Source organism: Typha angustifolia, chromosome 15 (assembly GCF_048772165.1).
Source record: "Typha angustifolia cultivar Huaian chromosome 15, ASM4877216v1, whole genome shotgun sequence".
NCBI classification, from domain to species: Eukaryota; Viridiplantae; Streptophyta; class Magnoliopsida; order Poales; family Typhaceae; genus Typha; species Typha angustifolia.
In genome coordinates, this window is record NC_133253.1 from 8,415,570 (window position 1) to 8,429,123 (window position 13,554).

The window sequence follows — 13,554 nt, forward strand, 5'->3', positions numbered from 1 at the left end:
ACTAATGGTCAAAGTAGTTGTAACCCAAAAAAAAAGTCTTAGAAATAGTACGTGATGGATAAGTTGGAGACTGGAGAAGATGATGTGCTACTCTGCCAGGTCATCTCTGAAGCTGTAAGCCAGGCCAACAGAGAGCAAGCTGATGCAATGGGCGCAGCGGAGATGGCGAAGGGAGCAGCATCTTCTTTGCCTGATCAGGAAGAGACACAAGGGCCACTTATTCCACTCTCTACAAATCCTCATACAGGTATTTATGCATGCATGAACTAAAAGTAACAATTATAGTATCAATCTGGCTAACTGTTAAACAAGATGAAGTTGCTGGATTTTCGGATTATTAAGTTAAGAGATTATCCTTCATTACAATAATCATCCTGATACATGCACAACACACCAACTATACAAAAGCTTAACAATAATATCTGCCCAGTGTTCAGTAATTGGGTCTATTAGCAAATTCCAAAGCGATCATGATGCGCAACTCTCAATCTTCTGTATGTTTTGGCAGTCACTGTAGCTGATACGAAGAAAATGTGAAGCCTGACTGTTTCTCATTTGTGCACTTCAATTCAAGCTTTTGAAATGGACTGCAAAGCATGATATTGACAAAACAAATGAGACCAATGTCAATGCATCTCTCTGCTTTAGTAGGACGTATACTAATACAAATACTGCAGGTTCATGCAAGAAACTTAAAACAAAGAACTATATATGACTATGTGGTCAAAACAGGATGAAGAAGCAAATATAGATATCTAGATAATGTTCTATACACCTGCTGTTTGGGTCATAGTAGAAGCCACTGATGGAGCCATCGCTACAAGAAAAGCAAACATAGTAGAAGCCAGCAATAGTCAAGCCACAGTCAATTCCAACATTAACAAAGTACTGCTCCTTCCATCTCTGCAACAAAGCATGAAAAGGTTTCGTTATTTTTCCCAATGAGACGAGGGTAATATATAGAGAATGTAGCAAAAAAGTACCAAGTTATAGAATACCATGAATATGTAAGGATAGTTACTCAAGTCCAAAGATTTACCACCATCTGGCTCAATCTGACTCTGCCGTAAGAAGATAAATAAAACAGTGTTCTTTTCTGAAAATGTCAAGCATTAAATTTAGCTACTCTTTTACCAGAAGTGGAGTAAAAGATGGGAACTTAGACCAGTGCCTTATGTCATCTTCTGGCCTGTAAAGACAAGCAACTTTTTTTGTTTGTCAAGGAATACAAGAATATCCTATCGCAACATTATCCAGGCATAATGTAGCTTTTGAGGCCATACGTTGCTTCCCACTTGCCAGTGAAAAATGTGTAGTTCTTTGCATCTACTATTTCTCCCTCCCAGAATGTCACTACCTGTAATATGTACAAAAGAAGATAGCAGTTAGTGAGGATCTGCATATTATTAGATAAACACAGCTGCAAGCTGCCATACCGAAATGACAAGTTTAAACAAGTATAAGAAAAGTTAAAAAATAGAAAGACAGAAATATTTACAGGTGTTTCTGCTAAGGGGACATTAAGCGCTTCCATTGTACCACACAAATAGCCATGCTCAAGATCACATCCATGTATCCGTACATTAACCTTCCATGCTTCATCTTTTTGTAAACTTGAAACATTCTGAGTTCCAGCAAAAGACTAAAAGAAGAAAAATAGTTTCCAGAGATAAAATAGTTTGTATAGAAACACTGAATGATGAAACTTGCCACATTATTGGAATGTAAAAGAGTCATTGTAATGGATGAAAATATGTAATAATAGGAAAATCTGGCAGATAATGTTTTTTGAGAGGTAAATAAGTTTATGAGAGTAACTCAGGGTGGGGGGGATATAATCTTCTTATGGTGGAAAGAACTCCAATATTTACAGTAACAATATGCCAATGAAGGGATAAAAAGTAAGAGACAAGAAAAATGATTAAATCCATCAAAAACCAGGCGAAAGTCCTCGAAGCCAAACACCAAAAGTTGAGTACCCCCCTCCCTCCTCCTCCCCCTTCTGTTTTCTCTTTCCCATGGTTTTGTCAAAGTTTCTGAGACCCTCTAGATGGATTCCTGCTTGGCCCTTAGCATGGTTGTTGAAATGACTACCAATATTGTAGGATTGTACAATCCTAGAAGCCAGAAATCTCTAGCCAATCCAGATCATAATAAAAATCGGTGAGTGGTAGGATTAAGAAGGTTTCAACTGATCAACAATTTAGTTTGAATAATGCATCTTTAAGGGACAAATGAAGTTATTTGTGTTCATGCCATCATACTTTCAGAAATGCAAATTAATGTCATAAGAATGCCATTTTTCATGACTAAGGAATGAAAAATAAAAATCGGTGAGTGGTAGGATTAAGAAGGTTTAACTGATCAACAATTTAGTTTAAATAATGCATCTTTAAGGGACAAATGAAGTTATTAGTGTTCATGCCATCATACTTTCAGAAATGCAAATTAATGTCATAAGAATGCCATTTTTCATGACTAAGAAATGAAAGTACAGCTGAAGGTGATAATAGCGTTAAATACATAATGAGCTTTCATTTGGACAATAACTTGTTGATAATCATCCAACAGCTGCAGGAAACTTCATGTCCATGTCAAGCTTTAAAAACTTAGACCAAACTCACCCGTCCAACGCTCAAAAGAGAACAACTAGGAGGAGGAGGGTGCCCTAGATTAGCATCTTGTCCTGGAACAAAAGTTTTTCTTCAATATGGCATTACATGTAGCGAGAAAAATTGTTGGAAAACAGAAAACCATAACTAAAAGCAAAAGCTAGTTACTGGGAAAGTAGACAGAGTTAAAAACTTTATATGCAGGTGATTAGGAAATAGACAGGAACAAACCAAGTTTAATGACAATGATTTCTTTCAAAAAGTAATACTTATTATAAGACAGAGAACACCAAATATAGCAAATAGCTAGAATCACGGAAATATGATTATATACAAACATATGTGCCTATTGCATGTGCCCTCATTCCTTTTTAACACCCGGAAGATGAGACTTTTCTTTTCCTTACCTAGTCAAAGGAACAAGTTTCTCTCATTGTTGTTGCAAGTCCCACACCGTTACATCAACTATCATCCACTAATGCTACTAAACTACTAAAGTCAAATTGCTTAAGGAGTCTATTCTTATTTTGTAGAAAAGTGCTCGCTGTGTATAAAAAAGTTAATCATGTATTGTCAAATGTCATTAGGGAATCTCAAGAAAGTGGAATGCAGGTTATTAATTTAATATTTAGGATATGTATATTGCATGATGAAGTTTGTAATTTTAGCTATATAATCTTATCATTATTGTAGCAGTCATCATCATTGACCAACTTCAAGTCTTTCCTCACTACTATGGAAATTTTTGAAGGCATCTGAAAGAAGTGATCAGTTTATTTAATAAGTTTGAATCTATGTTAATCCTCTATAAAATGAAGTCAAGAAATTCAGCAAACAAAATCAGAAAGATGCATACTATGGATGTTAAGTCAACTGTTCTACCTTAAGAATTAGAGTTTAGAATCATGGAATGAAGAAACGGATGACCAAAAATTTTCTCTCAATAGAAAGAGAAAAATACTGTTATTGTGAATGTTGTATTCTCTCTTGGAGTATAGATAATCTAAAGAGCCAGGTATGACAAACTTGATACTTTGAGCAGGTTAACCAAGTTTCCGAAACCCGTTATTAGGATCAAGATTGGCGTTAGAAAAAAAGATACGCATTGACTGTATCAGTCATATTGGCTGCATGAATCGAATCAGACTATTTTTAATTATATAAAGTTTTAGAAATTATTTTAAAATATAAGAATTTTTTTAAATTTAGAAAAAATAATAGAAAAATAAGAAAATAGAAATTAGTCACATATAAAGCCTAAAATCTAAAGAAAAAAACTCATTAAGAAATTATGATGAATTCTGACTTGAATTTGACAAATTTTTATACTTGTAAAATTACTACTGTTGAATAACAGTGAAGAGAGCTATAACAGTAAGAAAATAGAAGTTAAAAGAATGGGTGAGAAGAGAGAAATGAAAAAAAATCAATCATCCAAGTTTAGAGTACGAAGCCAAAGAGGCTCATTGGATGAACTCGGTAAAGTAATGAGTAGGATGAGTGTGTATAAGAGATAGAATTTAAAAATTGAAAATATGAATATAAGACAGTTGAGGACATCAGTTATAGGTTATATAAATTTTAAATTTGAATTGAATTTAAAATTTTTTTGTTCCAACCAAGTTCCGATCGAAACTGGCCAATTCGACTACACTAGTTTTGAGTCTGGATCGGCCGATTTGATTCAAAATTGACTGATTTTGGAATCCATGAGGTTAACCACATCCTAGGGAAAATATAACTTGCATATAATATAGAGAGTCAATTTCTCCTTATAAAGAATGAGGAGCCCTAGAAGTAATACATTTCAAGTTTTGCATAGAACATTAACATTCATTCAAGATGACTTATTTCTTAAGGCTTATCTACTTATGTTAATCCTCTATAATTTGAATGCCTTATGTCACGAGCGGGTCATGTAACTCCAATACAACAAGTTAATTGCTTCATAAGTGGACTTCGTGACATCTTGCGAGTCGACGTGATAGCTAGAAATCTAGCCAAGCTAGAAGCAGCAATTGGCCTTGCTCGCTTGTTTGCAGCTCAAAACCAGACTCTCTGCGAATCACTGATGTTGGAGAACAATAAATTCAACTGGCTTATAGCTCCAACGCGCACTTGTCAGACTTCTACAATCAAGCGCATGCAACAGAAGAAGATAAAAGAAAGGAGAAATAAGGGCTTTTGCTTCCATTGCAATGAAAAATACTCCCTCAATCACTAAAGCAAACACCTATTCATCATTGAAGGTTGCTGGCCCGAGGAGGAGGAAGACAATAGAGGAGAATTGTCTCAAGAAGCCAAAGGAGCTAATGAGAGCACGCCTGATATCTCCTTCAATGCAATCTCAGGGGCTCATACTCCCAAAGCTATGAGATTGAAAGGCACACTGTTTTCAATATCAGTGAAATTTTTGGTGGATTCAAGAAGCACACGTAATTTTATTAATAGCTCCTTGACTACTAAAGTCGGGATCCAAGCATTCGAGTCCATGCCCAAGACCTTCAAAAAACAGCCTTTCGAACACATAGTGGGCACTATGAATTTTTGGTCATGCCATTTGGCCTGACTAATATACCCTCCACTTTTCAAGCCCTTATAAATGACATCTTTCGCGATCATCATAGTAAATTCGTCCTTTTTTTCTGATGATATACTAATTTATAGTAAGATATGGGATGAACATTTACAACATTCAAAGGTGATCTTTGATATCTTACGAAGTAACAAGTTATTTGTGAAGAAGACAAAGTGTCATTTTGGTGACACCCAGGTATCCTACTTGGGACACATCATTGACGGTTGACCTCGAGAAGATCATAGCCATGACTAATTGGCCCAAGCCAAATACCACCAAAGCGCTTAGAGGGTTCCTTGGCATCACTAGTTATTACTGTAAGTTCATTTAGAACTACGAGAAAATAGTTGGGTCGCTCACAAAGATGCTGAAGAAAGATGGGTTCACTTGGTCTCAAATTGCTGAGGAAGCTCTCCTCAAGCAAAGACAAAGGCGCCAGTACCCGCATTACCTAATTTCTTAAAGAAATTGGAGGTAGAATGTGACGCATAAAGTTCAGGTATTGGTGCTGTTCTTCTACAAGAAAAGAGGCCAATTGCATTCTTCAATCTAACTCTCAACGGAAAAAATCTGCTCATATTGACCTATGACAAGGAGATGTTGGCTTTGGTCTCTACAGTTCAAAGGTGGAGGCTTTACCTGCTAGGAAGAAACTTATTGTATAATTTGATCAGCAAAGCCTTAAATACCTGTGGGAGCAGAAGATCACCACCCTTGCACAACAAAAATGGCTCTACAAATTGATGAGGTTTGACTTTACCATTGAATATAAACAAGGGGTGAAAATGTAGTTACTGACGCACTATATCAAAGTAATTATGAAGGTGAAATTGCAGTCGTCTCTTACCCTGTTCCACAGTAGATCTCGGCTATTAAAGAAGAGGTTGCAAGTAACTCCAAGCTCCAACGACTACTCCAGATTTGTTTAGCAGACAATACAATCGGGCCCTAGAGGTTTCATGAAGGTGTACTTTTCTTCAAAGATCGTATTTATCTTGTAGATGACTCACCACTCTTGTAGGATATTTTGTCTCAATTCCCTAACAGCACACATGAAGGACTGGTCAAGACACTCCAACGCTTGAAGGCAATGTTTTATTGGACTGGTCTCAAACATGTCAAGAAATTTATCAAAAAATGTGATGTTTGTCAGTGCAACAAAGCTGAGCACAAATAGTCGATTGGATTTCTCCAACCTCTTCCCATTCCCACACAAATTTGGGCGCGCATCAGCATGAACTTTGTGGAAGGGCTTCCACCTTCTCAAGGCAAGACATTGATTCTGGTGGTAATCGATCGTCATTCTAAATTCATTTATTGTATTCCATTGAAGCATCCATATACGGTTGTAGCGGTTGCTCATGTGTTCTTTGATCAAAATTTTAAGCTTCGTGGTATGCCTGAATCTATACTTTGTGACAGAGACACAACTTTCACTAGTGCATTTTGGAAAGAATTGTTCCAACTGCATGAAACTCAATTTAATGACGAGCCCTCCTACCACCCGCAAACTGATGGGCAAACAGAGATAACTAATCACACCATGGAAATGTATCTTCATTGCTTCAGTGGAACCAAACCAAAAGAATGGGTGCATTTGGCTGACATGGGCAGAGTATTGCTATAATACAAGTTGGCATTCGACAATCAAAAACTCCGTTTGAGGTGGTGTATGGTCATGCCCCTCCAACTCTGTTATCTTATGTTCTCGACATTGCAAAGGTACAAGTGTGGAAGATGAGTTGTTGCATCGTGACATGGCACCGAAGGAGCTACATGCAACCTTGAAGAAGACCTAGTTTTGTATGAAACATATTTATGATAGATCCCACAGAGAACAAGAATTGTTTGTAGGGGATTCGGTCTATCTTAAACTCCAACCCTACAAACAAGTTTCCCTTGCTCTCAAGCGAAATATGAAACTTGCTCCCAAGTATTATGGGGTACTCAAGGTAATTGAGAGGATCAATACTATTGCTTATAAGCTTGAACTGCCAAAAGATTCAAAGAAACAGTGCATGTAATACATGCAAATAGTGCATGTAATGCCTGCATGCACTTGCATGGTAGCCAGTTGTATCCATTCCATTTTTATGCATGAGTCATAGGTACTTTCCTTGTTAGAGTCCTAGTCTTTCTCGGAATGCTCCCCATGCCCGCTTGGTGGGCAAGATGGGTGTAAGTCATTAGTTGTAAAAGAGTCTATAAAATGGAGAAGAAATGAATGCAAATACATCATAAACTTTTATCTCCAAATAGCAATCTACAGCAGGGACTGGATCCCTTTAACAATCCTATTATCTTCTTCTCTTCCACCATTGGTAGTCCAAAGAAGAAACCCAAACCCATTTCACCCTCACCACGCCCTTTTAGTTGATCCCAAATACATATTCAGAACTCTGACTGTAACACACATTCGCTATTCAGATTTAAAAGGAAAACAACTCTCCACAAAGAACACAGTTATACGAAGAACAATTATTTTCAGAAGTTCAATTTTCTTCCTACCAGCAAACTTCCACAAACACAGGAATATGAAATCCTATACAGGGGAAGATAACAAACAAAAAAAGGCTCACTTATATTAATGCAAACCCTAATCACATCAATATGGAGCACAAACAAAAGCATTTCAGAGATTATCTTGCTCCAATTCAATATTGATTAATATAAAAAAAAGAATCTCAAATCAGAACTAGAGAAGAGGGTAAACGCTGATCTAATCTCACTCGATGGATCAATCTTATAACACGAAGAATTCAATGGACAAATAAACCCTAAGAGCGGAGAAAGAAGAGAGAGAGAGATCAGGAGAAAGCCACAACCTGAGGTTTGTGAGGGCGCGGAGCTCTCGATTACTCTCACAGGCATTGCCGGCGACGAATTCGAAGAGAAGAATCGGAGAAGGAGAGGAAGAAGCCAACGCCGACCTCAACGAATTACTTGTCCTTTATATTCAAAAAAAGATTGTCTTTTTCTCGAGAGACGGAATAAAAGAGTCATTTTATTATTTATTATTATCTTTTTTTAAAGATTATGAGATAATCTAACGAAGAAGATAACTCTCCGGCTCTCGCCCAATAAGCGGCCCAAGCGGGCTATATAAATCTAAACTATAATGCATATATTATTTAATAAAAAATAAAAAAATAATTAAATATTAATTTTAATATTTATAAAGAAATTAAATCCATTACCCCTGTTATAATCAAATAAAATTCAATCGAGTTTGTCACATCAGAGTTAGAGTGTAGTCGAGCCTAAATGGACCATGACTGAATTAAAATTAATTTGGAACTTATATTTGTGATTACATTTGAATTAAAATTATTTTAATTTAAATTAATTTTGAGCTAATATCAAGCTCAATCCTAACTAAGCCACTCCTAAACAATTTCAAATTTTAATTAATTTAAGTCAAATTCCGAGCCCAATCAAATTTGAATTAAATTAAGCTTGATTTAAGCTTATATTAAGCTTTAAATAGAGTCTAATTTAAAAATATAAATTAATAAGATTAAAATTTAAAACTAAACTCTATAATATAGAATGAAAAAAATTACTCACATTATATATATAATACACTTCGAGCATTATCTCATGATCGAACTTGGCGTGAAATAATTTTCAAACCTATTTTGACTAGCAAGCTTGGTTCAAACTCATACTTAAGCCATACTTGATTAAGTCTTACCGAGCCGAGCTCAAGTCAGCTTGATTATTTTGATAGCTCTATAGACAATGGCCGATTTACCGCGGAATTTCTTCTCATTTTGAGATTTTCAAAATAAAGTTATCCTCCATACTTCTTTAAGATTAAAACAGATGATCGTTCATAGGTTTTTTGTAATGGTATCCTATTTGGCTGTGTGAATGTTTTCAAATGCTAACATGTCTACTAACATGTCGAGATGAAATAAAAGATAAATCCTAGCATGGAAAATTTTCTTGGGCAAACAAGTATGCTCATAAAGTAATTGGGGAACACTCGGAGTGATTGAAGCCATTATCAATGGAGTTCGATTGATTTAAGTTCATGAGAGTGGGAAAAGATACGATGGCATCTCTTTTTCAATTTTGAGAACAAGGTCCATAGAGCGATTTTATAGCATATGATATTATGATGACATTTCAATATATTCAACTTTTAAGCTAGGTCAAATAATACTAAGTGTTTTCTTTTGATCCGAATGATGCCTCTATTTTATAATAAAAATTTAACGGTTTAAGCTTTTGAGTTAAAAATATTTATAGGATTGCATTTTATACCATGTAGTTTGACTTAATTTTAAAATAATTTATGTACTTTTAACTTAAGCATGTAATTATCATATAATCTTGACTAAATTGTAATTATTATCTTTTTTTTCATCTTACTTGATAATACTAAAGATTGAATTTGACAATACTTGTTAGAGATTTGATGCGTATTAATTTGAAGATACCTGTTAATTTTATAATACTTATTAATGATAAAGTTGTGGATGATTGAATAAATTTTCTTAACACATTTAAAATAATACAATCGAATTTTACATAACAAAAATATAATAAATATTATATATATATATATATAGTATTTAAAATTTTATTGATATTATTTTAAATATATCAGAAAGCCTATCATTCCTACCAAGAAAAAATGGATTTTAATCTAGACCACATGAAAGTTAAATGCTCAAGTTAAAAGGTATACTATGGTTTTATAAAATTAAGCCAAATCATAGAGCGATAAAGTGGATTTTTTTTTTCTAAATTCTAATATATATGACATATTCTGGTGTTGGTGTAGTTGGACTCCCCATCTCCTTAGCTAAGCAAAGCAAGAGGCTCTCTTTGTTCTTAACTAGTGCTTATCAAAAACATACTTTTGTTTCGATTTTATAGCTTTCTTTGTTGCAGCATTTCACCCCCAATTACTTTACATGATCTTTTTAGGCAAGTGGTTGAAATCCAAATTAAAGATCCTTATCCCATGAGATCAATTGGTGAGACTGAAAGAAGCCCAGTGCTTGTTAACATCATATTCTTCTCAAAGATCAAAAAGATTAACACTAATTTTACATCAAACTACAAAGACTAACAACATCTCTATAATGAAGATAGATTATCTTCCATCTTAGTATCTAGCAGTTGTTTTATGGATCATTGCAGCCTTCTGAAAGAAGAAAGAAAGAAAGAATCGAGTTCCCTTGCTGCCTTTCCTGCATTCAGTATAAATTTTGTGAGCTGCAAGCATAATTAGGTTAGCCCAGTACTTCGTATGCCAGAAGTTAGATTGCATACCTAACCGAAGAAAGATCCAGTCTTAATGGCATCATCATTGGCTTCTCCAAGTGCAGCCTCACTTAAATACTTGTCAGCCAACTGCACCCTCTTCACATTCTCCTGCTCCTTTACAAGCATAGTGCCATACTCCATAAGCTTATCCAGTTTCATTTCTGGCTGCTCAAATGTAGGTGGCCCTTCGATTGAGTTCACAAGCTTCTTCCCAACCTTCTCAACTCCAACCTCTGCAATCCACTTCCTCACTTCATCATCATACACCCTGGCTCTGAGAGCACCAAAGAAATCTGCACGAGTTTATATTTGATCACGTTACTTGATCTACGTAACTAATAAATTAATCATTTGAAAGTTTTTTAGAGTGATACCAATTGACTGGCCGGGGAAGGCATCAACAAGCTTGACAATATCATCCTTAGGAACGTTGTCAGTTCTGAAGATACCGGTGCAGACGCCGATGCGGTCCTCTCTCGTCGGAGACCAGTAGAACTTCTCCATACGGCCGTCGCGAATGAGAGGGGCATAGAGAGTGGAGAAGTCGTTTCCTGTGACGATGATCGGGACGCGAGGGTTCTCCTGCTTGTTGTACATCCCAGGGAGCTGCACGTTCGTCGGGTTATCGGCGATGTTCATCAGAGTGGCGTTCACCATCTGGTTGTTGACGGTGTACTGCGTGGTTCCACCCATTCTTCCTGCTCCTGCATCGAGATCGTTGATGAAGAGGACGCACATCTTTCCTTTCTGGATGATGTCCGCCGCCTCGCGGTACCGTTGCCTGATCAACTTTGCAGGTTCGCCGGCGTTCCCGCTCTCCAGCTCTCCTGCGCTCATCATGATAGGACTGAAAGTTCCAAACATATATAAGTAAGCCGCCCCATGAGAATGTGGTTATGCGAATTATGTGCATAGTAAAAGAAGTAATGTAAATATGCAAGCAAGAAACTTGTACAAGATCCAATTCTATATAAATGTGAACAGGGATGGCTAGTGGATTTAGATCTTCTCTAGAATCTTAGATGAAAACGAAATAAGATGCTAAACTTTTGCAGTAAATAATCAAAAAAACGATTATGGATCTGAATATATAGTCACATTATAACAGAGGAGGAAGAAAGCTGGAAGAACTCACTTGATGCCCATCTTGGCAAAAACAAGTTCACATTGGAAAGATTTCCCTTGGCCTTTGCCTCCCCAAATGCCCAAAATAAGAGGAACCTGGCAAAATCCACCAGAATATTTAGTTGGTACTTCTAAAAAGGAGTGTACAAATTAAGTAGAGAAAAGAAGACTGAAACTTTCATAACCTTAATGTTAGGCAAGGTCATGAAGTTCTTGGTGATGTGAACAACAAGCTTATCCATGAAAGCTGGAGCTATGTAATACCCATCCATGGTGTTATCAAAATTGTACCTAAAATTCATCAATAAGCACAAATTATCTACAAAAATATGAAACGAGAAAGATCCAAACAAAAATATATTCCGAAGTCATTTGATCACTTACTGTCTAAGACCCTGGCTGATATACTCATAAGAAGTCATGATAGGAACATGAGTCCCGGCGCCGGTCGGCGCTTGGAAGAGTGAATCTACCAACCCCTTCCCTCTGGTGATGTCCTGCTGATCGTCCGATATGTCGTAGGCCAGCCCGGCCCACCTGTCCTTGTCGGTCTGCTTCATCTCGTCGAGATCGGCGGCGAAAACCGAAAAACTCTTCCTGGAGACCTTCCCACGTCTCAGTCCAGAGCACTTCACCTTCTTCAGGGTACTCCCAAAGAAAGATGAGCTTGTAACCTGAGCTCCTGGATTGGATCCATGCAAGCTCAACTGCACCAGCTTCAGAGCCAAAAGGATCAAACAAATGGTAATGGTCTTAAAAAGAATTCAAAGCGACTACAATTATGGTACCCCGAATCCCAGGACGATGCATTAAAAACCCCATATCGAAGTGAACAAAAGCCAGTCCTAGCGGGATGGCGATTAAATCAAAGGAGAAGGACGGCGGGAAAACCAGAGGTGGCATTTACCGGTACTCTCGTAGCGGATCCAACGGTGGGGACGGCGGTTGCCATCTGGAGGGCGGCGGAATGAGGAAGTTGGCACTGAAACCACACTGCCACTACGTTGCTGCTTATTGGCCGAATAGTTTGGAAACGGGTAGAGTTATTTATACCATCAAGAGAGTCTTATTTAAGTCTCTCTTCCAGTTGATTGTGGATTGGTTGACGAGTTCATAGCAGCCATAGATCTTGGCATTGGAAGCGAATGACACGTGGCTGCATCGTGGTGGCATGATGGGGGTAACGTCCAAAATGTGGAGTGTTCTAGAGAGTGTTCTAGAGGATGGAAAATTTGATGATATGGGCCTGCCTGGATTCCAGGATTATTCTTCACCACCAATTGCACTCGGTGATCTTTTCACCACATAAAATGAGGAGTTTTGTTATTACTAGTGCAATGGCTGGGTGTTACTAATAAGATGATTAAATTGTTATGAGTGGAATGCGTTTGAAAGAGCCTTTGCGCTGGTGCAGAATCTGCATTGTATTTGTGCGTAATTTTGTCTTCTAGTGCAGTAGTGCTTGTCAAACCAATCCATGCATTATTTTCCCAGTCACGAGAACACAAATGTAAGAATTGTCGAGTTCATTCTATTCTTTTCTTTAACTTAAATACCTAAAGGGTTTCACTCTCGTTGATCCATTTGTTAATTTATGATCAACTGACTGAGATCTTAAACGTGAGCCATACTATATAAGAATAATAATATATTCACTGTTTTTTACTATGGCTGAAGAGATGTCGAGTACTATCGAGACGCAAAAGTCACTCCTTTCATAGTAGTATACGTGTGATAGTAGCATAATATTATACATCATAAATAAGCATAATAGAACACGCATTATTATCATGTATTACATGCCATCATATATAACCAGCACATAAATATACATAGTAATCATAATAAGTGTAATTATGTCATAATAAGTAAAACTAAGTTGTACCACTTGCTTTAATAATATAAATAAATATTTATATATATATGATATAATTATGATGATATCATAAAATAAGACAT

General features: G+C 36.6%; 2 protein-coding genes across 3 annotated transcripts; both read right to left on the reverse strand.

Moving 5' to 3' along the window:
* Positions 1 to 297: 297 nt before the first annotated feature.
* On the reverse strand, positions 298 to 8,171 carry LOC140779804 (uncharacterized). Its single transcript, XM_073125079.1, has 8 exons — positions 8,016 to 8,171; positions 2,625 to 2,686; positions 1,499 to 1,642; positions 1,284 to 1,357; positions 1,135 to 1,189; positions 999 to 1,061; positions 776 to 903; positions 298 to 587 (listed from the first exon to the last, which is right to left on the reverse strand). The coding sequence occupies exons 1-8, from the start codon at positions 8,059 to 8,061 to the stop codon at positions 509 to 511; spliced, it is 651 nt and encodes a 216-aa protein (XP_072981180.1). The 5' UTR covers positions 8,062 to 8,171; the 3' UTR covers positions 298 to 508.
* A 2,008-nt stretch (positions 8,172 to 10,179) lies between these two features.
* On the reverse strand, positions 10,180 to 12,609 carry LOC140779008 (ribulose bisphosphate carboxylase/oxygenase activase, chloroplastic-like). Of its 2 annotated transcripts, none has more exons than XM_073123944.1 (7): positions 12,503 to 12,609; positions 11,980 to 12,302; positions 11,781 to 11,886; positions 11,606 to 11,691; positions 10,845 to 11,317; positions 10,477 to 10,763; positions 10,180 to 10,394 (listed from the first exon to the last, which is right to left on the reverse strand). In XM_073123944.1, exons 1-6 carry the CDS (start codon positions 12,545 to 12,547, stop codon positions 10,477 to 10,479), a joined length of 1,320 nt encoding a protein of 439 aa, XP_072980045.1. In that variant the 5' UTR covers positions 12,548 to 12,609; the 3' UTR covers positions 10,180 to 10,394. The 2 variants fall into 2 exon arrangements, with proteins under 2 accessions (XP_072980045.1, XP_072980044.1); XM_073123943.1 differs by having other exon boundaries at positions 11,980 to 12,311; positions 12,503 to 12,607.
* Positions 12,610 to 13,554: the final 945 nt, after the last annotated feature.